Below are 22,738 nucleotides of genomic sequence, written 5' to 3' on the forward strand. Positions count from 1 at the left end.
AATAACATAAAACATAATAATTTGTGATATATAAAAGTGAGATACAAAGTCCTTTCACAATCCATATAGTATTAAAGGTCCCAAAAAGTGAAAAACGTGAAAGAAAAAAAAAATCCAGCTTGTCCCCAATGACATTTTTTTTTTGCTGAAACGCATTGGGCGTGGCCACAATGTAACATGATCTGACACGCCCGCCGACCAAAGCCTGGTACAGTTTCAGCCTGCTACTTTGGAAGTTAATGTGCTTTGTGCAGTTTTGGAGTTTGCTTTTGATGTGACATGTATACTGTTACTTAGTGACTGTGCATATACAGTTGTGTTCAAAATAATAGCAGTCAGACATCACTAACCTGATCAATCACTGTTTTTGGTAGAAATGATATTTCTACATGGCAAATAATTTACTAGCAGGTGTAGTAGAGTAATAGAAATCCAACAGACCCAACAGTCATGACATGCATGCTGCTGATTCTGTGTAATTGAATCACTAATTGAAAGGGGCATGTTCAAAATAATAGCAGTGTGGAGTTCTATTAGTGAGGTCATTCATTCTTTGATAAACAGGTGGCAATTATTGCTCTTATTTAAGGAAGGAAGGCAGCAAATGTTGTACATGCTGGTTACAGTGCATTTCTCTCTGAAATTCTGAGGAAAATGGGTCATTCCAGACATTGTTCAGAACAGCGTACCTTGATTAAAAAGTTGATTGGAGAGGGGAAAACATATAAAGAAGTGCAGAAAATTATAGGCTGCTCAGCTAAAATGATCGCAAATGCTTTAAAATGGCATCCAAAACCTGAAAGACGTGGAAGAAAGCGAAAAACTACCATTTGAATGGATAGAATAGCCAAAATGGCGCGGACTCAGCCAACAATCAGCTCCAGGAAGAACAAAGAAGGTGTAAAGTTACCTGTGAGTACTGTTACAATTAGAAGACGCCTATGTGAAGCCAAGCTATCTGCAAGAAGCCCCCGCAACGGCCCACTGTTGAAAAAAAACACATGCTGAAGAGGTTACAATTTGCCAAAGAGCACATTGACTGGCCTAAAGAGAAATGGCGCAACATTTTGTGGACTGATAAAGGAAGATTGTTATTTTTGGGTCTAGTGGCCGGAGACAGTTTGTCAGACGACCCCCAAACACTGAATTCAAGCCACAGTACACTGTGAAGACAGTGAAGCATGGTGGTGCAAGCATCATGATATGGGGATGTTTCTCATACTACGGTGTTGGGCCTATTTATCGCATACCAGGGATCATGGATCAGTTTGAATACATCAGAATACTTGTAGAGGTCATGCTGCCTTATGCTGAAGAGGAAATGCCCTTGAAATGGGTGTTTCAACAAGACAATGACCCCAACCAATAAACGTGCAACATCTTGGTTCCAGACCAACAAAATTGACGTTATGGAGTGGCCAGCCCAATCCCCGGATCTTAATCCAATAGAAAACTTGTGGGGTGACATCAAAAATGCAGTTTCTGAGGCAAAACCAAGAAATAGAGAAGAACTGTGGAATGTAGTCCAATCATCCTGGGCTGGAATACCTGTTCACAGGGGCCAGAAGTTGGGGGACTCCATGCAACACAGATGTACAGCATTTCTCAGAAACAGTGCTTATACAACCAAATATTCATTAAGTGATTCAAAGGAAAGCAAAATCTTCAAACATTTTTCAGTTTATATAGTGAATGTTTGAGTTTGTAAAGAAGAATACAAACACTGCTATTTTTTTGAACAGTCTAATATTCACTTTTCTTCAATTTTTTTTAGAGGAACAACACAAATGTGATATATTTTTCTTCATGTTTTGATTTGGAATAGAATGTGTAGTGTTCCCAATGCATTTGTGTGTATGGAAATAAAAGCTATTAGAAGGATTTTGAGCTTTATTCACTTTTATCAACACACTGCTATTATTTTGAACACAACTGTGTATATTTAAACTGGTGTCTCTTAGTGGTTTTTACATACTACACTATGGGATTTTTATCTTTCCCAAACTTCTAATGCTGGCAGAGATTCCAATGGAGGACGTACCTTATGCCTGAAGAATTGTGGTTAAAGGATATGTCTAAGCGCTTTTGGCCATTTACATTCTAATAGTCCACATTGTCTGGTAAGAGGCTCCCGAAATGGTGTCACTTAGTGGTGGATGCACGTTCTATCAGGAAGTTGGAGTGCGGGGACACCTTCAGTATTATATGGATTGTGAAAGTACTTTTTCTTGATTTCACATTTTACTTTTTTGGGACCTTTTAGTACTATGGATTGTGAAAAGACTCTTTGTATCTCACATGTTTTTTTTCACTTTTTTTGTGATTTAACTTTTATATATCATGAATTGTTATTGTATTTATTTTATATTTGGATTTCTGATTTTATGTTTATCTATTGGTATCACAAATGCATTTCTACTTCTTGTGTTGAGGCCATCAACACAAGCCCATAGCTACAGGCCCCTAAGAAGTCAGAACCTCTGATCTACATACCGTATTTTCCGGCGTATAAGACGACTGGGCGTATAAGACGACCCCCCTACTTTTCCTGTTAAAATATAGGGTTTGGGCTATACTCGCCGTATAAGACTACCCCCCTCTTCCAACCAATCACGGCAAGCAATGTACCAGTATTTTCTGTGCACACTGTGCACACTGCATACAAAGCCTGCTTGGATTGGGTGGGTCAGCTCTCCCTGCCTGCCCAGCCCTGACTGTCTCCAAGATACCATAAATTGCACAGAACTGCCACAGACATTATAATATTAATAATTACCGTATCTCATAGCAGTTAAGGGGACAAGGTCGGATGCAGCAGTACCATACCGGTACTTCCGAGCTGACACTTCTGCACATGTCTAGGGCAGCAGTAGACGATCACTGATCACCATTCCTCGCAGAACTGCATGAGACGTCGGATGCAGCCGTTCAGTGCTCGATTGATCGTGACTGAAACTGTGACATGCGCAGAATCACTGTGTATCCCTTCTCTGCATATCACAGTTTCAGTCAAGCTCAATCGAGCACTGCTGCATCCGACGTCTCATGCAGTTCTGCGAGCTACGGTGATCCGCGATCGTCTACTGCTGCCGAAGACATGCGCAGTAGCGTCAACCCGGAAGTACGGTAAGGTTTCAGCACAGCACCCGGCGTATAAGACGACCCCCGACTTTGTAGACGATTTCCAGGGGTTAAAATGTCGTCTTATACGCCGGAAAATACGGTACTTGTTTTGGACAGAGACTCTGGTTTTTGAAGCCACTGCAGCATGACAGCCAGGCAACTAGAATTTCCAGAAGGAGGTGACAGCATTGGCAGCCCATAAATTTTCAATACAGGATCTGTTGAAATGCTGTATTAAAACACACACCGCATACTCAGACATGAAAGGTGCCCCCGTTAAATTTATTTTAGTATACAGTACATACAGTTCTGTGTCCTACCCACCAGAAAGAAAATAAATACAATGGCTTCCATTAACAGTCCAAATATTGACATTTTACACATAGCACAAACATCTCCACTATGGTGGAAGAATTATAAAAGAAAACATTAACCCCTTCTCTATCTGAGACCCTAACAAGGTATGTCATAGCGAACAGGGGTCCTTGTCTGTAGGACTCGCTCTTCCCTTGTCATGTACAATTATAGCCTATCTCAAAGTAAAAGGCACACAGAACAGACTGGAAGTAAATCTGTCACAAACCTCAGTCATCCAAACAAAGCCTAGGATATAAAAACAGTATAAACCTTCAGGGAGAACATACTAATACAATTCAAAGAGTCAGAGCTGCAGGCAACTGGAACTACATGCAAATCTTGACTTTCCCTGTAAGCCAAGCTTGGCCCCAAAGACCTACCCATTGGTCCTTTGATGTGCTGGGTGGCCTCATTACCCAATATTAAGAAGGGAGTGGAGCCAAGTTCAACATTTACAGGAAAAGTTGCAATTTTCATATAGTTTCTGCTGCCATAACCTCTAAATCAGGGGTAGAGGTAACCTCAGCACTCCAGCTGTGGTAGAACAGGTAGGCATGGCAAGACGGACAGTCACAGGGGTGACTCCCACAGCATGGTGGGTTTTGTATTTTCACTAAAGCTGGAGTGTCCAGGTCGCCTGCCCCTGCTTTAGATCATTTTAGTATGCTGGTAAGCTCTGCTTATGCATCTTTTCACATATGGCCAGTTTGAATGGAATGGTTTGAGACAGGCTTACCTTAATGGTGCTAAATGACCCAGAGCCAACAGAATGATTCAGTTAAAGGCACTTCCAGGGACAGGAGGTAAATTCTTAGATAGAAGCAGACCTCCTCCTGCCAGATGAGTCATGCAGTGCTGAGCCTTCTCATAGCACAAAACCGGCCATACACGGGTCGAATTACGTAAGAGTTTTCTTTCGAAAATCTTTTCTAAGAATTTTGGTTTGAATTTCGCACCATTAGTGGGCCACAAAATGAATTTGAGTGATCGGGTATGTTGGAAATTTTTTGAAAAATTAATGAATTTCTAATCAATGATGGGAGAATAGTGTGAGAAATATAACTGAAAGAGAGACAAGCATAAGCTGTGACCTGGAAAGAAAAGAAAATTCTTGGCCATGAAAATTATTTTCTGTAGCAACGTGAAATTGAAGGCTTGGTTGGTCGAATTTTGAAATCAATGGTGGCATCATCGATTTACAAAACATACGAAATTTCAGATTTTCTAAAGAATATTTGTTCTGACTTTGACCCATGTATGGCCTGCATAAGTGCTTCTATGATCACTCCATCTGTCACTGAAAATTTGCTGCTGAGTGGGAACAGGCATGCTCTGGCAAGTGCCAAGTCATTGGCTGCACTATTCCTAAGCAGCGTTCCAGCAGCAGTAAAGATTTCACAAAATCCTGTCTAGTGCAACTTTAGGTCTCTATTTATTTAAAAGTAATCAGAAGATGGAAGTAATGACTTACACTATGGGAAAAGCAGCTGCTGTCGTTTGATTTTTTTGCCACCAACTGTACTCTTTTGGGAATGGTTCCTGTAAGTCTTTGGAAACACTAGTCTGAATGGCAGTATGTAAAGGAAGCATTTACAAAGCTGTAAACTGGCTGAGAAGCTTTCCTATAGCTTTACAAGCACCCTTTTTCACCAGTATGTGGATGTTAAAGTGTATGTAAGCCCAAACACAAATAGATTACATCTTTCCAGTCCAAAGTTGTTCTAGTTTTGTTTTCCAAATATTTTTTTTATTTTCACCCAGTGATCCTGCCAGTAACACACTTCCTGTTACAGGGTGACAGCATTAACACAGTGGGGTTGATTTACTAAAGACAAACAGACTGCGTTCTGCAAGTGAAGTTGCTCCAGAGCTTGGTAAATGAGGGGAAGCTTCACTTTGCAAGGACTTCCTTCCTGACTTCCATCATCCAATAACGTCCAAGAAAAACATTGTTTTTTTTTCCAATTTTCTATGCATGTGATTGGGTATTCTTTGCAAAGTAAAGCTTCCCCTCATTTATAAGTTCTGCAGCAACTATACTTGCAAAGTGCACAGTCTATTTGCCTTTAGTAAATGAACCCCAGTGCAGTGTATCTATGGAGCATTGCGGTCACATAACTACAGAACTCCTCCAAATCTCTTCTCCAAAAACTGGAAAGAGGGAGTGTTCTGTAGTCCACAAAGACCTGAAAAAAAATGTAACTGATAACAGCACAGAGTATTCCTGTATCAGCTCACACAATTTCTGTCAGATCAACAGGTAGCAGGCATGAAGCTTGCTGAAAGCGACAACCAGCACATCTATAGAATTCAGGGTTTGACCTGAACAGGCTTTGGAAGGTGATTTATTGCTATAAAAAAGCTCCTTTAAGCAGGATGACAACTGTAATTGTTTGAAGAGCTGTGTGCACAGCAAGCTTTTATAAAAGGAATGTTTATAAGCAGAGGTCTGGAATCAGGCCTAATGGTGCCCCTACATGTACAAATGAATGGGTCACCACCAGCCTAAAGCAGGCCATAGATTATGCAATTTTCTTTTCTTCACCCATGGGTGAAGAAAAGAAAATTGCTCAATTCACCCCTCCCACCATTATATTGTGTTCTGCCGACAAGGAGCCATCCCAGCCGGCAGAACACAGTGATTAATGTTGCTGGCTATAGCCGGTGGCACTAATCGTTTGGGAAAAACACAACAGGCTGGTTGTACACAAGTTGATCGATACATCGCTTCTGTGCAACCAGGGTACCCATACATGGATAGAAATTCAGGCAAACCCTGCTAAACCAGCCGAGTTTCAATCCATGTATGGCTGGCTTTAGTGTCCAATAGCTATCCAGTCAGAAATTATTTGGATATAGAATATGCAGTAGTACAAAGGATGGAAGTGTATCAATACAGGTTGTTTATGGTCACCTGCATTATATAGACCTATACCTGTCAATTGTCTGGATCACACAAAGGTCAGATCACTGTAGGTGACCCCTTTCTCCAAGAAGGAAATGTCTGGGGCAGCTATAACTGCAGGTAAATGGGCAGCTTAGCAACTTAGTGTGTGCTATGGAACACAAAACCTGACAGTGGGGGATAAATCATTTACAAACACATGCAATGTTATGTACGATATGCAAACTTATGCCCAGAAATGACAAATCCACACAGCTGCGGTTATAAATTCTGTGTGACATAACCTACACTACAGGGACTTGTGCAGAATGTAAACGCACGCCTGGGCAAGCTGTAATCTGTGCAGGAAATCATTACTGAAAAAAGCATGCAAGTTTGTTTTTAAACCACAAGCAAAGCTGAAGCAAACAGATATGCTTAACAACAAGAAAAAACCTGCCAGATCCACAACTGAAGAAAATAATTGCAAAAATCTTGCACAGAAATAATACCCCACATAAATGTCAGTGTTCCAGGAATGAGCTTTCAATAGGAACGCTTTGCTCACAGAGGGTGTGCTATAGTTTGCAGGTCCGTGTCCCTGAATGCAGACAGTGTGAGTTTGGGGACATGTACCGGCACCAACATGGCTGTCATATTAAGACACAATGGCTTGTCAGTGTAGCCACTGTGTCCCAATAGACATTGATGGAGCTGTCTGTCTGGGGGTGCATGGAACACCTGTACAACCCTGTGCTGGTAAACATGGTGTACACTTGTACCGTACAGTACACCCTGTGTGAACAAGGCAGAGAAATAGTCTGCCACTGTTGACTTCCTTCTATGTAAAATGTAAGTTGTCTGGGTGTCATTTATCCATTGGCTTCAATTCTTTCTGAGTCACTAACCTGGAAAAAGTATACAGAACAGATGATTTCAATGGCTGCGTACTTTCACCAGGCTAGTGGTGGCACTAAAGTTCCTAGAGTCTGTGACTCAGCAACTCATCCAAAGGTTTCCTCAAGGCCCCCTTTACACTTCTGCATTTTGGTAATGCACAGAACTCAGTGTGGTGCCTTCATTTAGAAAGACACCAAAATCCAGTAGGTTCCAAGGACCAGCACTGCAGAGCACCACAACACACATGCAGTGCATTTGGCGCTCCCCATCCAAAAAAAAAAAAACAAACAAAAAAAGTGCAAGTCTTGCTTTTATTTTGTTTCCAATCCATTCCAAAGAATGGGCTGCTTTAACACATTGCACATGTACGTGTGTGGTAGCACACGGCAATGGAACAGATACGTGTAAAAGGGCCATCAGCCTGATCTTCTACCTTTAGCACCGATATTGTGAAGCAGGAATCTGGAATGATCAACTTTCCAAATGATTTATTCTCTTGTTCCACTAGGCTTGTACAGGCTGTTATGTTTTCTAGAACAACAATCATCACTGTCTGTACTGTATTGCAGGATCCCATTGATAAAACATGGGTGAATCCACAATTGCCGATGTCTACAGCACATCCCCAGTTTGTATACACAAGCAAATGTAAAGCAGCAGAAATAACATATGAAGAATGTTACAGTCCTTCCTGATCCAAGCAAGTCATTGTTTCAAGTGGGCAAGATATCCATTGGGCACAACGTGAACCTGCTAGATCAGAGCACCAAATGCTATTTGGTTAATCTGTCAGATTTCAGCAGCAGCAGAATGTTATAAAGCAGGTGAAAGTAGTACTCGGCTGAAAAGGGGGCAAATGTGGGCTTTACAAATACTGCAGAACTCTGTGAATTTTCAGTTCCTTTATGACATTGAAATGTGAATGTTTCATTGGGCTCAGGCATTAGGGAACAAAATAATAATCTTTACAAAGATGATCATTTCCCTGCTCTGTCACAGGGTGGCCACACACAGTACAAATGTTCTGAACGCTTTGAACGCCTCTTGTGACAGATAACAACCTGCCCTTTGAGGGCTGACCAGCATCAGATGGTTATTGCAGAGATATTCTAAATCTCATGAGCAGGTGCCGATCATTCCCTTTACAATGAAGGGAGTGAACTTCTTTTCATATGTGCACCACTTCTGTAAGCTGATCATACTGTGGACATTGCGCCATCCCAATAGGGAACTGATTAGGGCCAACCTGGGACCAATTGGGACCAAATGAGGCTCTAAGCTCACTAACCCTAGAATGGTTGAAATCAACATGAAACTTTGAGGTGGGCTGTGACTGTAGTCAGAGATGGATGGACCTCCGAAGTAAAAACATACTTCTTGGGTAATGTACCTCTACATAGCAGCCTTTCCTTCCTTCAATAGCAGACACATTAACCTGTAAACTGGTTTAAAAACAGCTAGAAATAGCACAATGTGTTTTTTGTTTAGCAGTGCAGCTTTTGAGCAATCAGCATCGTTTCAGCACCAGAAGCAAATCCACAATCAGGAATTCTGCTGGCAAGCTATGCTGCAATTATGGGTCTCACTAACAGAAACCCCTCACAGGCTAGCAGCAGGATTCTGTTGCAGTACATTCTGAAATTTGTGTCACACTTGTCCTCTGGTCTTCCGGTGATCATAAAACAGATCTTCATTTACATTCAACACATAAGAAAGCCAGAGATTACATGTGGGTGACGCCAAGTTGTACTGTTAGTAAGGTAGAGCGGTTGCCGCACTCTAAGGCCGCAGGGGCTGCACAGCCGCAGACATTCTGCATTGATATATTAACATGATCTTTCGGTTATGATGGCGTTCCTCTTATGTGCTTCAACGCTGCAGGAAGTCCTTTGGTATGCGACTCCTTTTCTGGCCTGTGGAATACACGGCAAGAACAGGCTGACAAGGGTGTGTGAAGGCAGCGTCTTCATTGTACAGGATGCCATCCTCTTACTGCACCACTTTCACTGGAGGAGGAAACAAGAGGGATTACAATCAAAACCACATTATCAATTTTTTTTCCTCATTTTTAAACATTTTTTATTAGGACTCCTAGACTTTATTCAACCCATATCCTGAGTCCAGGCTGTCATGGACAGGAGGACATCCTTGTGCAACCTGGATTCAGATTACTACTGCACCAAACTTCATTCACACATTACTTGGGCATCATTCAGTGCGGGAAGATGGACCTTCCACCACCAGAGAAGAGGAAGGACCCACCTTCATGCCACTGGACTGGCTAGGAGACCTTTGGACTTTATTCACTGTAAAATCCTTTTCTTGGTAAGGACACAGCAAGTCCTAAACCTTTGGGTTACACTACCACCTACATGGGGGCTGGAAAATGGGAAACAAAAACTGTAGGTCACCCCAGAGTTTAACCCCCTCCTACTTCTAGAATGCCTCAGTTTTGTACCAAAGCAGTACTGACAGCATTATCACACGTAGAGAGGGGTGGGAGCTGTGTCTCTCAACGTTCTTCAAGGGAAGGATTTTTCAGTCTATTGAGGGACATGGGAAGTCAAAGTACTGGAACTTCCAAAAACAGTCAAACTTAGGGAAGGGTAATAGCAAATAACTGGTAACAGACCCATTAAAAACAAAAACTGGAGACTGTCTGCAGACCAACACCTGAAGCTGGCACCAAATGAGGCCAAAAATCCCACCCCATGATAAGACCAGGAGGAGACCAAATGGGACTAAGCCCGATGCCTCAAGACATCCAAAATACAGCTTCATATTTAAAATCTAAACATAAATGAGTAGGTAATATATTTGTATGCATACTTGTTGCTGAGATGTATTTACTGATATGGTATTGTGTAATATGTTGCTGTCTAATGAGTGTAGTGACCTTCCAATTGGTAAGATTTGTAATCTTACTATTTGTATATGTTGTTGTATGAAAACGATAGAAAAACACCAAATCTTTGTGCTCCTCAGTGTAACACGGTGTCTGTCACTTGATGGGGTGCAGCCCTCTAAGGATGGGGGAATATAAGGACTGTTAAGAGAAAACAAAAGAGGACGCACTTGTGATTTCCCCTATATATGGGGTATTGGCACCTCCAGTTGTCTTAGCTTTGAGGAAGGGAGTGCATCTCCTGAAATGCGTCAGCTATTTCCAACCGGGCAGTTGTTGAGACAGGACCCTTGTGTCTGGGGCTGAAAGAATTGGCTCAATGTCTGTTTTTATGGTCTTTTTGTGAGTACACTTTTGTTACCTACTTTTTAATAAAAAATTTTATCACGGTATGAGGAGAGTGCGCCCTCTTTTATTTTCTCTTAACATATGCTGTCGTACATCTGGTCTCCCAAACATTTCATCACATGCAGCTGCCAAATAGACAGATACGATCTCCTAAATATCACATGCAAAGTGGAGGGACTAGTGTATCTTATGCATGTATAAGGCCTTTTAAGTACTGTAAGCAAACCTAAGAGACCGTTATGGAACCAGATATACGACTACATATAATTTATAATCACAGCTATATTTGTACAGTACAGCCATTTATACTGTTTTACCATTGTATATTTAGCGCAGTTGTTATGATACACGTTTTTGTTATCATTTGTAAATGCATGAAGCAGGTTGTGATATACGCAGTGTGTATATACCTCCCCCTATCTTTATTGTTCATCTGAGGTCAACTGGACAAGCTGGGACACCTAGCCCATGTGGATGTGTTCCAGGGATGTCGCAAGTTGTGGGGCAGGACCTACCACCAGGGGCTATTGGATCTTCTGTCCATTCTTTGTTCTTCCTTCTCTCTGTGAGGAGTAGGGAAGGTGTCTGTCATCCTATAGAGGAGACCCTCTCAGCAAAGCTAATGCACAGTCCCAGTCGTCAATCTGTGATGGTTCTGACCAGTCAAGTCTGTCCCGACAGCGCTCAAGGGAGAAGAAAGCGAGCAGTGGGGATTTCATATCCCCAGACAGGTGGAGCAGCTGCAGGTGCTCTAACAGTGGAGAATCGCCACAGGCAAGGACAGTGGAGACCTGGGGGTGGGGAGGGAGTAAAGTTTGCACACCCATTCATTGGGAAGATCAGTATGCAGCAGTTTCTCCTTCCATAGCTCCTATGTAGCTGACAACAGAGGGAATGTGATTACTTATAAAAATGGGCAGGGGGAAGGTATAACTTTTTTTTATATCTGAACACAAATGTTTTGCCTTTCATTTCTATTTTAAACTGAATGGGTTGGTTAATAAGGTGAGGGCTTACAATCACTTCAAGAGTAAACTGCTATTACTAGGTGATGGGAGAATCAGGCTTGGAAGACCTAGGCATATTTATTCCTGGAGTAGGAGAAAGAAGAGGACTTAGCCTGCCCTTTTGAAGACTTTTTAACAGAGCCAGGCAGAGGCCCTGCCTCCAGTGATATTCTTAATGATAATATCAAGGCTTAGACTGAAGGGATGTTGTCCCTTGCAGACCAGGCGCTCCTTTAATCACAGTGCTCTGCGCATTTGTATGGACAACAGGTACACATGGGAGACAAGCTGGCCATAATAGCTGAAGCGTAAAGCTGCTCCACATGCTCAGTCAGGAAGAGATCCGCTGCTGCAGTTGTGAGATCTCCAGGGATTTAGACCATTTTACCAGTTGGACAAATCAGGTGTCATTAACATGGGAATATAAATCCATGCCCCATGTGAGGGCCATGTATTCCCGCATGGGGACGCACAGGGGTTCCATGCATCCCCTTGCAGGCAGACCCATTGCTGTCAATTGGGACACAGCAGGTGCACAGACAGTCGCTGCTCCCAATGTGCGGGTACATGCCCCAGAAAGCACACAGGATTTATATGTCCCATGTGAATGAGGCTTTAAGGTCACAGAGAGAACAGGGCAAAGGACAGGGTCTTCCAATGAGAACTGGGTCTTAAAGAGGGATTCTAACTATTGGTTGGCAGAAACATTGAAAATAAGGATACTCTCTACTGACCTAGGGTTGGGTGACAGGCAGATGCACAGTGGGTGTAGACCAAAATCCTTCCCAAAGGGGAGCAAATCCAGTAAGTGCTTAAGAGGTGTCCAGGGTCCATCAAGGTGCTTTTAGTCTTCATAGAGAAATACCTCGAGGGTATAATGGAAAGATCCTTGCAGCTACTGGAGCTCTGCAGGACCCCCGACTGTGGACAGCAGGCTAAGCCTCTAAATGTAGAGTAGTATGTACTACATCAATAAGAGTTGAAATAGGCAATAGCAATTCCTCAAAGATAGTCAGGGAAAGACTAAAGTGACCCAAAATCAGAGTAGGAAATGGCTACTGAAACCAGTGACATGCCTCTCTCTAAGGACTCTACAAGGAAAGAAGCAGTAGTGTGCTTAGGGCCTCTGAAGTCAGGAGCAGCAAGGAAACTGGGTGACTGCGGCCACATTCTGGTCTAAAGTATGATGTGACTATAGGGTTTGTAAGGCAAAGGACACTGCCTCAACTGGCAGAGCTAAGGAGTACTCTGATGACAAGTGAAAAATCCTTGTAGGGGTTGCAATGTGCATCAAATTGGCCATTTATGGTTATACACCTGACAATTTTCTAGCAGGTTTAACCACTTTTAACCAGACTCTGATCACAAAAACATCCATATGGATCAAAGCAGCCTACCATCGGCTCCAAAGATCGTAGCCGTTACAGTCTTGAACAAAACTGAAATTGAGGTTTGATCACCACTATTCTTGTTTGGAAGATGTGAGTTTTCAGCTGCACCATGAAAACACATGCAACGTGACTTGTAGCTCCTTCACACCTGGAGGAGTTCAGTTTTATAATGCCAACAAATTCTATACCCAACTGAGCAAGAAACCTCTGATCAGCCAGATGCCATTACCTTCCTTGTAACAGGGTCCATCACCAGCCACTTCTCTGTCACCGTTTGAAGGTCTTGACCATTAAGAGGCTCCCTTAACCTAACTTTTACCTCTAGTTTCCCTCCAGTTGGTTTTCTTCCATCAAACACCTGAAATAGGAAGTTCATTAAGATATGCTTAAGTATATCACTGCAAAGGTAAAGTATAGTATTCTTATTTTATTTGTATTTTTTTTACTAGATGTATGCATTAAAATGATATTACTATTACCTCTACAATCTCTCGAATCTCACACTGCGTCTCCAACTTGTCCAGTTTAACACTTGCGGTCCCCATTTGCTTATCACTTCTGAACAAGAATACTCTGCAGAAGAGGAGAGAAAAGTATTTTTAACAACATCTGATTAAGTAAACAAGTCTATGGGCTGCACACAACCATGATATGGACATCTTCTGTATATATCTCTGTTGTCGATCAAACAGAGCGGGTATGCTTCATTTTGGATGCAATGAAAAAATACCCACCAATCATATCGCTTACTATATTTACAGACAACTCTAGACAGCCCAGAACACTTACAAACCTTTAGTACTTTATCCTAAGTCAGGAGTAAGGAGCCAGCTCTTACTAGGAGGGGGGTACAGTTGGAATGAACATTTGACGTTTATATTGTTATGTGGGGCAAAAAGGATGAGGATTAAAAGCTTAAAGACCACCCTATAGCAGATATACTGCTACAGGGCAGCACCTATGCGCAAAAGCACTTGTATATACGTGATTTTGCATTTCCGGGTAGGGGTCGCGAGCCGCGCTGCCATTCGCAGATGTCAATCACTGGGTCCCGCCCGGTGATTACCGAGCATCTCCGACGGGGAGGAAGATTGTTTTGTTTACAAACAATCTTCCTCCCTGTCAGCTCGAGCACACTGCTCGGGATGGCTGTGCACAGTACAGCCATCCCGATCAGTGCACTTACAGTGAAGAACACAACCCCTGCCCCCTAGTAAAACACTCCCAGCACATAGTTAACCCTTTGATCACGCCTCACATTAACCCCTTCTTGCACAGTGCCATTAGTACAGTGTCAATTCTTTTTTTTTTTGCACTGATCACTGTATTGGTGTCAGTGACACCAAGTTAGTTCCCACCAGTGTCAGAATGTCCGCCGCAGTCCCACTAAAAATGGCTGATTGCCGCCATTACTAATAGGAAAAAAAAATCTATAACGCCATTTGTAAAAGCTATAACTTTCAGGTAAACCAATTAATTTACAAATATTGGGATTTTTTTTTTAGCAGACATGTAGCAGAATACATTTTGGCCTAAATTTATGATGAAATTTGATTTTTAAATTTTTTTTACTGGACATGTTTAATAGCAAAAAATCTAAAATATTTTTTCTCAAAATTGTCTTTGCTTATAGCACAAAACAAAAAAAAAAACACACAGGCGATCAAATAACACCAAAAGTTCAATTTGTGGGAAAAAAGGACATAAATTTCATTTGGGTGCAGCGTTGCATGACCGCGCAATTGTCAGTTAAAGTAATGCAGCGCCATAACACAAAAAATGGCCTGGTCATGAAGGGGGGTAAATCTTCAGGAGGGCAAGTGGTTAAAACCTGTCAAAGCTAACACTGGCTACAGCTTTGGGGAAGGCCATGGCTCTCTGTCCTCTCCAACAGTACTAGTCACTCACCCTTTGTGGAAGATCTCAAACTTGATGCCTTTGGCCTGAACCACCCGTTTGAAGCCTCTGTGGTTGCGGTTGATATTTAGTTTAAACGACTGTTCGTACTCTGTATAAAAGATCACACAAACAGAAAATACATCATCTCGGTACAACAGACAAATTATTCAATCACTGTGTGTAATTGACAGGACAGTGCAGAGTGATAAGTAAAGCAGTATTTCTCAACCTTTTTCCAGTCAAGGCAACCTTTAAAATTATGAGCAGGCATCAATCTCGAGGCACCCCCTTCTAAAATGTAAAATACTAAACTAATAATTCTACATATTGCAGCAGCATCCACACACGTTAAGACACACAACACTAGAGGAGATTTATTATTTCATAGCAAATACATTTTTGCATACTGGTACTGACTAATATTTCAGCATTTTTTTTCCTCATTTTCTCTCCACTACGCAGCCAATGTGACCCCAGTCCTCATGGAGGCGGGTCCAACAAGGATGTTGTTTAGGCTCCCGATATCCTCCACATCAACCATTGATGTCAGCAGTTGTTAGGAAACTTGTGGCTTTGTGTAACAAAAAAGCCCGATGCCATGAACACAGTTTTTGGGCAATTCGGAGCAATTTTTAGGCAATTTGCCAAGGCACCCTGATTGAAAAAGGCTGCGGTAAAGCACACACAAGACTTGAAAGCATTTGTTAAGCTGGCTATACACTGTTCAAATTGTGGCCAGTTCCGGTCGCCCCCTCCCATTTGACCTTTCAACTGAAAGGAGTCTGGAGTGGAAAATTGTTGGCCAAACAGCAGCTGCATCCAATCAGATGCGGCTGCAATTTGGGTATTCTGATTTCTGCCAGCCTCAGTGGGAGGTGTATAGGGTGGAAGGAGGAATCTATTAGATTTGTTTCATTCAGCCACCAGACTAAATGGAAAAAAATCTAAGTTTGGAAGGCCAGCCTTATTACAGTAAAGTCTCTACTACTGAGTTGCTATAGATTCCTTTTTCTCCCTAAATATTAAAGAATCACATTACAGCAGGTGCACCGCTTTTAAATATCACCTGAATCAGGAAAAATTATATATAATTAATATATAAGATATAAGCAGATCTGTAGTTGTAATTCTTGAGGAGAGATCTGCTACAAATGGTAATTAGATGTATGGCATGATCTTACTATAAACAGACATGAACAGATTACCCTTGCATGCACATTTAGAGGAGCACTGCTATAGAAAGTAAAAGCAATTGGCTAAAAAAAAAAATCCAAATTGGTACACCTCTTTACTTTCATAATGTAACCCACTGACACATGAAAGAAAATTTAACTTTCAGAGAGAATCAGTTTGATTTTAGCAATTTTTCAGGTTCCACCCACAAAAGATGTACTCGGAGGATGCTGTAAGTCCAAATAAACACAACAGAGAATGAAAATTAGAGACCGAGGCCTGTTCAGTACTTAAAAAATACAACATATTCCTCCAAGAACCACTAATTATATTAAATGGATTAAACATAGGGGTTGATTTACTAAAGGCAGACTCTTCACTTCGTACGTGTAGTTGCACACCACAAGGAAATTAGTTACAGAGATTAGTAAATGAGGTAAACATTCACTTTGCAAAGTAAACGCAATCACATTTTTGCTAGCACATGATTGAATGATGGAAGTCAGTAGAGCTTCCCCTCATTTACCAAACTCTGGAGCAAATTCCCTTGCAGAGTGCAACTGTCTATTTGTCTTTGGTAAATCAACCCTGTAGTATATTATCCATAAACAGAAACACGGGGAGATTTACTAAAACTGGTGTACACAGAATCTGGGGTAGTTGTGCATAGTAACCAATCAGCTTCTGAAATTCAGCTTTGACAATGAAACCTGGAAGCTGATTGGTTACCATGCACAACTGCACTAGTTTTAGAAAATATTCCCCACGGTGGCATTCCAAGCTGGGTTTATTCTTGTGGACATATAGCATCACCTTCCTGCAGCAATATTCTGACTAGCGATGGCTTTAGCTCTCACATCGCACATATTTTGGCCCACAGCACCACTAGACACAAAAATACTTGAGCAATGTCACCTGGAGAGTTGGTGTTCTTAACTACATAGGTTTTATTTCTCTGTGGCTGTTCCTGCAAGAGACAAACATTGACGGTGTTTAAAAGCTCAAACAGAATTAAATGTTGCATTTCAAAACATAATTCCATTCCAGCACAATAATAGGAGCATGAGATGGTGTGCTTCACCAGTCTTAAAATATAAAGACAGGACTGCAGTAACATTACACTTGTCAGCTGTCTCTGGCCTTTGAAACCCTCAATGAAGAATTTCAGAGACTGAGATTTCACAGGTACAATCAGTTTCCTCTTCACTTCTTACCGTGCTTGGATATGGAAAATCAAACTTCACAAACGCATGCAGGTCGTTGGGTGCCATTCCTGTGAAACAGATTAATAGAAGTGAGCAATTTTCATTGGATACCAAGTGACACTACAACTAAAAAATAACCGAGAAAAGAAACTACATATAAAACATGGAGTTGTATGGTGACACATGGGGCAACACAGCCATGGATAGAGTCCACATTCTGCAGTATATTCAGCAGCTCCTGAAGGGCCATTTGAGCGTTTGTGCCATTAAAGCAAATCTTGCTTTGTCCATCCAGGGCAAAACAACAAGGTGCCTTGAATGCCCCCCTCTCCTGCATAACATGCTTCTTTTCATCATTTCCCCCAGTGCTACATTCAGTCACTTGCAGCTAAAAAATAAATATGGTACTTTTGTGAGTCAGGGAGGATGTTACTAAAGCAGGCCATACATGGATCAAAATTCGTCCAGTTCAACAGGGACCATCCAAGATTCCATCCATGTATGGGCAAGCTGACTGTTCCCCAAATCGATCCATCAATCGACTTGGGTACAACCAGCCTGTAGGAATTTTCTACATGTAATTACTGCCAGCGGCTATAGCCTCTAAGAGTAATCAGTGTTCTGCCTGCTAGGAAGGCTCCCCGTGCTCCCGCCTGCTGGCAGAACATAGCTGAACATGGCTCAGCGTGAGGCACTGTTGATGGGGGAATCAAGCGGTTTTCTTTCCTTTCTTTCAAATCATCTATGGACTGTCCAACTCCCTTTCCTCTCACATGATCACATTGGTGCTTGTGATTGAGTCAGTGTTGCCACATGGGGTTGGGAGAGAGAATCTTCAGCGCCTTTGTAAGCTTAACAAGAACACAGGGATTTCCTTCCTCGACTGTTGAAAGAAGGCATGGGAGATCAACAAATAGGCGAGCATAGGAGAAGGTGGCATTAAAGTCAACAAGTTGCTTTACAATGCATGTGCAAAGCACAGGTTCACTTGAATCTTTCAGGTTACAAGATCAAAATGCAACTGAACAAGAAAAAAATAGATTTCATTTAAGAATACAAGTGAAAAACTCATTAACGTTTCTCTAAAATCTAACTGTAGTTCAGGCAGGGGCGGACTAACAACTCATGAGGCCCCTGGGAAATAGGGGATCATGGGGCGCCTGTGTCCTTGCCCAAACTCAAAAAAGCCTATGAAAAAGGTACCAGGGGCATCTCATGGGGCCCCCTACTGACCTTGGGCAGTGCCCGAGTTTCCAAATGGTCAGTCCGCCCCTGAGTTCGGTGACATGAAGTTCCGGGGTGTGTTCAGAGAAGTGCCAATCAGCACTGGCTTTAGCAGTTCAGAGTCTCTCTGGAGTCATATAGTACTCAATGAGCCCAGGATGTTACTGCAACACTAGTGAATGGATGCTCTAGCAGAGACACCAGCCATGGGGTGAGACAAACAGGGCCGATCAACTCCAAACTGAGTTCCAATTGCAGATCAGAGCATGGAGGCAGATACATAAATCTTAGTAAATCACACCTCCCTTCTATATTTTGTGTTACAGAAACCCTAAACACTGCTTTGGACAGCCCTGAAATAAATGTGGAAAAAAGCTCAGCTGAACTAATTTGGCCAATTTGTATACAGAGATGGTAGACATGTCAGATAACAGCTGACACCATTCTAGTGTAGTAAGGGACTATGGTGACAGGCTTTTATTCACTTCAAGCAGTTTTGCATCTTCATACAAGTCTATGGGAATGCAAAACCAATTTGAAGCAGAAGTGTCTCAAACTCATGTCATCAACACAAGCTCAACTTCCATTGACAACAACCCTAAGAATGGCAGCAAAATGAGACAACTGATATGCTAGACTCAGCCAGGCAATTCAGTAGGTGCAGGAAAAAAGCACACCTATTCTGGGGTTGGTCTAAAATAAGTATCCACATGCAACTGGATGCTCTCTTTGATGACTGGTTAGTGAACCAATATACTAATGTTATTATCAGAAACCAGAAAAACTGAGAGTTTCATACTATAAAAGAGTTGAGAAATGGGAGCAGGACACAGATGAAGAGGTGCTTAAAAAGCACCCACTGAATATAAATGAGCATACAAAGTAGGAATATTCAATATTTAATATTTGCCAGACAAAAAAGAAAATCTATTTTTGTTAATTTATTTTTTTTTTTAACTCTAACCATAATATTCAAAATATATAAAAAAACACTACACATTACCTTAAAACCCAAGTTCAGGTTGGAAGAAAAAAAAACTCTTGCAGCGGGGGTCCCTATTCTCCTTAGCAGTGCAAGGGTATGTTTAAATTTGTCTAGAGGCAGATAAGAAGGCTGCATTACTTGCCTTACCCCCACTCTGGCCAGCTCCGGCTCTCCAGTCTGTAGGTGGTCCCTTGGCATCCATAATGTGCCATGTAGGGCATTTGCAGGTAGAGATCGCAAGAGTGAGACTGTAGCCAGGAGGGCCTTGGAGAAGAGGTTGGGGGGGACCAGGGACAACAATGGAGGGATCCTGCAGGAGTGAAGAATAAGGTAAGTATTCACACCTTATTCCTCATCCCCTAGACAAAAATAAGCAAACCCTTGCAGTGCTGGCACTGAAACAGTCATTTTTTCCTGTCCTTGGAGTGGGGCTTTAAAAATAAATACAATAAAAAAAAATACACTGATAAAAACAACCTGCAATATGCAGACACCTCTCCTCTCAAAAGAGCAGGTAAGAATATGGCTGAGAAATATCTGCAGTTTGCTAGACAAACATGTTTTCCTCCAGAATACATTACAAAACAACTAAAGAGGAAGAGAGCACTCTTTGGAAGGTGTTGAAAGGGACAGAGACAAGGAGAATGTCACCTGCAGGGGCTGGAAGATTAATGCCTCGTACTATAATCAGCAGCATCTCTGTACTACTTAGCTCCGAGAATACTCTGTTGGGAAAGAAGGATCATGATCAGTTATATACAGACCAACAATTAGTCCAAACAACTCACATAACCTCCCCCTTTTCATTTCAATATTCTACCATTTCCAAAAAGAAAAATACATAGACACTGTATCTGAACAGTTACTGGTGTTGGAGTCTGACCTATGCCTGACCGGAACAGCTAATGGTTGTAGATTTGACATATTACTGGTGTTAGATTTGTTCTATGATCTGCTCTGTGACTGACCCAAACAGTTACTAGTGTTAGATCTGACATATGCCTGAGCTAAATAGTTGCTGGAGTTTGGTCTAATTTATGGCTGACCTGAACATTTAGTGGTCTTAGGTTTGATCTATGCCTGATCAACAGTTACTGGTGCTTGATCTGACCTATGCCTGCCCTGAACTGCTTCTCAACATTCCTCACAGTCAGTATTGATCAAAATGGTTACCGGACTATTCTCAATGTCTTGTCTTCAAAATGATAGGGAGGTGGATCACGGCCCTGAGCTTGAGATAGGTGAAGGATATCACAATTCTTCTTGCATTCATCTGCCATTTTTTCGAACCTGCCACAAGAACACAAACAACATCAGACATTGCTGAAGATTTAGCCCAAGGAGAACTGTCAAGACTTCTACATATTCTCAGTTTATCAAAGAGGGGAATAACAATATAATACAACAAAAATATTGATTTGTGTACTTACCATTAACTGTTTTTCTTGGAGCCCAATGAGGGATACAGAATTTTATAATCCTGTAGGTTATACTGCTGCCTGTAGGGAGGACTGGATACTGGCAAACAAAAAAACTGTAGAACAGCCCAAGGTATAACCCTCCTACTATCATCAGCATGCCTCAAAATAATTTTATACGGTTTAAAAATAGAAAAATAAAATTTATATACACACAAATACATATACACATACATAAATGTCACAAAGGCTTGATGCCGTATAGCTGAAGAGGTGCTTAGTGAAGAAAGCCAGCCCAATCTTGAAGACCAAAGCCTGAACCTTGGTTTGTCCAAGCCACTTAGAGATGGTGAAACTGGAAACCTGGGAGCCCATGCTGTGCCCCCGTCTGAGATGTCAACAAGGGAATCCATCTTCATGAAAGAAGCAGCAGCTGAAACATTCACACAGCCTGAACCACATCCAACCAATAGAGAAAATTTCAATTTTGTGAACTGCAGCTGGACAAAAGGGATGGAATTACAATGAACTGGTTAGGGTGCAAAACAGAGACTACTTTGGGAAGAAAGGAAGCCCAGGACCTCAATACAACATTGTCCTTGTGCAAGAACATAAAGGGTTTCTTGCAGGATATACAGTGGGGCAAAAAAGTATTTAGTCAGCCACCAATTGTGCAAGTTCTCCCACTTAAAAAGATGAGAGAGGCCTGTAATTGGCATCATAGGGAGACCTCAACTATGAGAGACAAAATGAGAAAAAAAATCCAGACAATCACATTGGCTGATTAGGAAAGAATTTATTTGCAAATTATGGTGGAAAATAAGTATTTGGTCACCTACAAACAAGCAAGATTTCTGGCTCTCACAGACCTGTACCTTCTTCTTTAAGAGGCTCATCTGTCCTGCACTCATTACCTGTATCAATGGCACCTGTTTGAACTTGTTATCAATATAAAAGACACCTGTCCACAACCTCAAACAGTCACACTCCAAACTCCACTATGGTGAAGACCAAAGAGCTGTCGAAGGACACCAGAAACAAAATTGTAGACCTGCACCAGGCTGGGAAAACTGAATCTGCAATAGGCAAGCAGATTGGTGTGAACAAATCAACTGTGGGAGCAATAATTAGAAAATGGAAGACATACAAGACCACTGATAATCTCCCTTGATCTGGGGCTCCACGCAAGATCTCACCCCGTGGGGTCAAAATGATCACAAGAACGGTGAGCAAAAATCCCAGGACCACACGTGGGGACCTAGTGAATGACCTGCAGAGAGCTGGGACCAACGTAACAAAGGCTACCATCAGTAACACACTACGCCGCCAGGGACTCAGATAATGCAGTGCCAGACGTGTCCCCCTGCTTAAGCCAGTACATGTCTGGGCCCGTCTGAAGTTTACTAGAGAGCATTTGGATGATCCAGAAGAGGATTGGGAGAATGTCATATGGTCAGATGAAACCAAAATAGAACTGTTTGGTAGAAACACAACTCGTCGTGTTTGGAGGAGAGAGAATGCTGAGTTGCATCCAAAGAACACCATACCTACTGTGAAGCATGGGGGTGGCAACATCATGCTTTGGGGCTGTTTCTCCGCAAAGGGACCAGGACGACTGATCCATGTACAGGACAGAATGAATGGGGCCATGTATCGTGAGATTTTGAGTGCAAACCTCCTTCCATCAGCAAGGGCATTGAAGATGAAACGTGGCTGGGTCTTCCAACATGACAATGATCCCAAACATACCGCCCGGGCAACGAAGGAGTGGCTTCGTAAGAAGCATTTCAAGGTCCTGGAGTGGCCCAGCCAGTCTCCAGATCTCAACCCCATAGAAAACCTGTGGAGACAGTTGAAAGTCCATGTTGCCCAGCGACAGCCCCAAAAAATCACTGCTCTAGAGGAGATCTGCATGGAGG

The 22,738-nt window shown here is 42.1% G+C and overlaps 1 protein-coding gene across 3 annotated transcripts in view; it reads right to left on the reverse strand.

The window, feature by feature from the left end:
* Positions 1-3,384: 3,384 nt before the first annotated feature.
* Positions 3,385-22,738, reverse strand: part of LOC149429277 (coiled-coil and C2 domain-containing protein 1B-like) — a 71,626-nt gene continuing 52,272 nt past the window's right edge. For 2 of the 3 annotated variants that reach the window (XM_089666587.1, XM_089666588.1), the window contains exons 18-24: positions 20,575-20,691; positions 20,053-20,126; positions 17,202-17,260; positions 16,903-16,954; positions 14,824-14,923; positions 13,395-13,488; positions 12,939-13,273 (exon numbers count right to left, since the gene is read on the reverse strand). In XM_089666587.1, the coding sequence (XP_089522713.1) occupies positions 13,127-13,273; positions 13,395-13,488; positions 14,824-14,923; positions 16,903-16,954; positions 17,202-17,260; positions 20,053-20,126; positions 20,575-20,691 (643 nt within the window). In that variant the 3' untranslated portion in view covers positions 12,939-13,126. Of the gene's footprint in view, positions 9,271-12,938; positions 13,274-13,394; positions 13,489-14,823; positions 14,924-16,902; positions 16,955-17,201; positions 17,261-20,052; positions 20,127-20,574; positions 20,692-22,738 lie in introns of those variants that run through there. The other variant, XM_089666589.1, reaches the window with a different exon arrangement.

The sequence above is a fragment of the Staurois parvus genome, unplaced genomic scaffold, assembly GCF_062004578.1.
Source record: "Staurois parvus isolate SC_StPar_1 unplaced genomic scaffold, SC_StPar_1.0 ptg002753l, whole genome shotgun sequence".
Lineage (NCBI taxonomy): Eukaryota > Metazoa > Chordata > Amphibia > Anura > Ranidae > Staurois > Staurois parvus.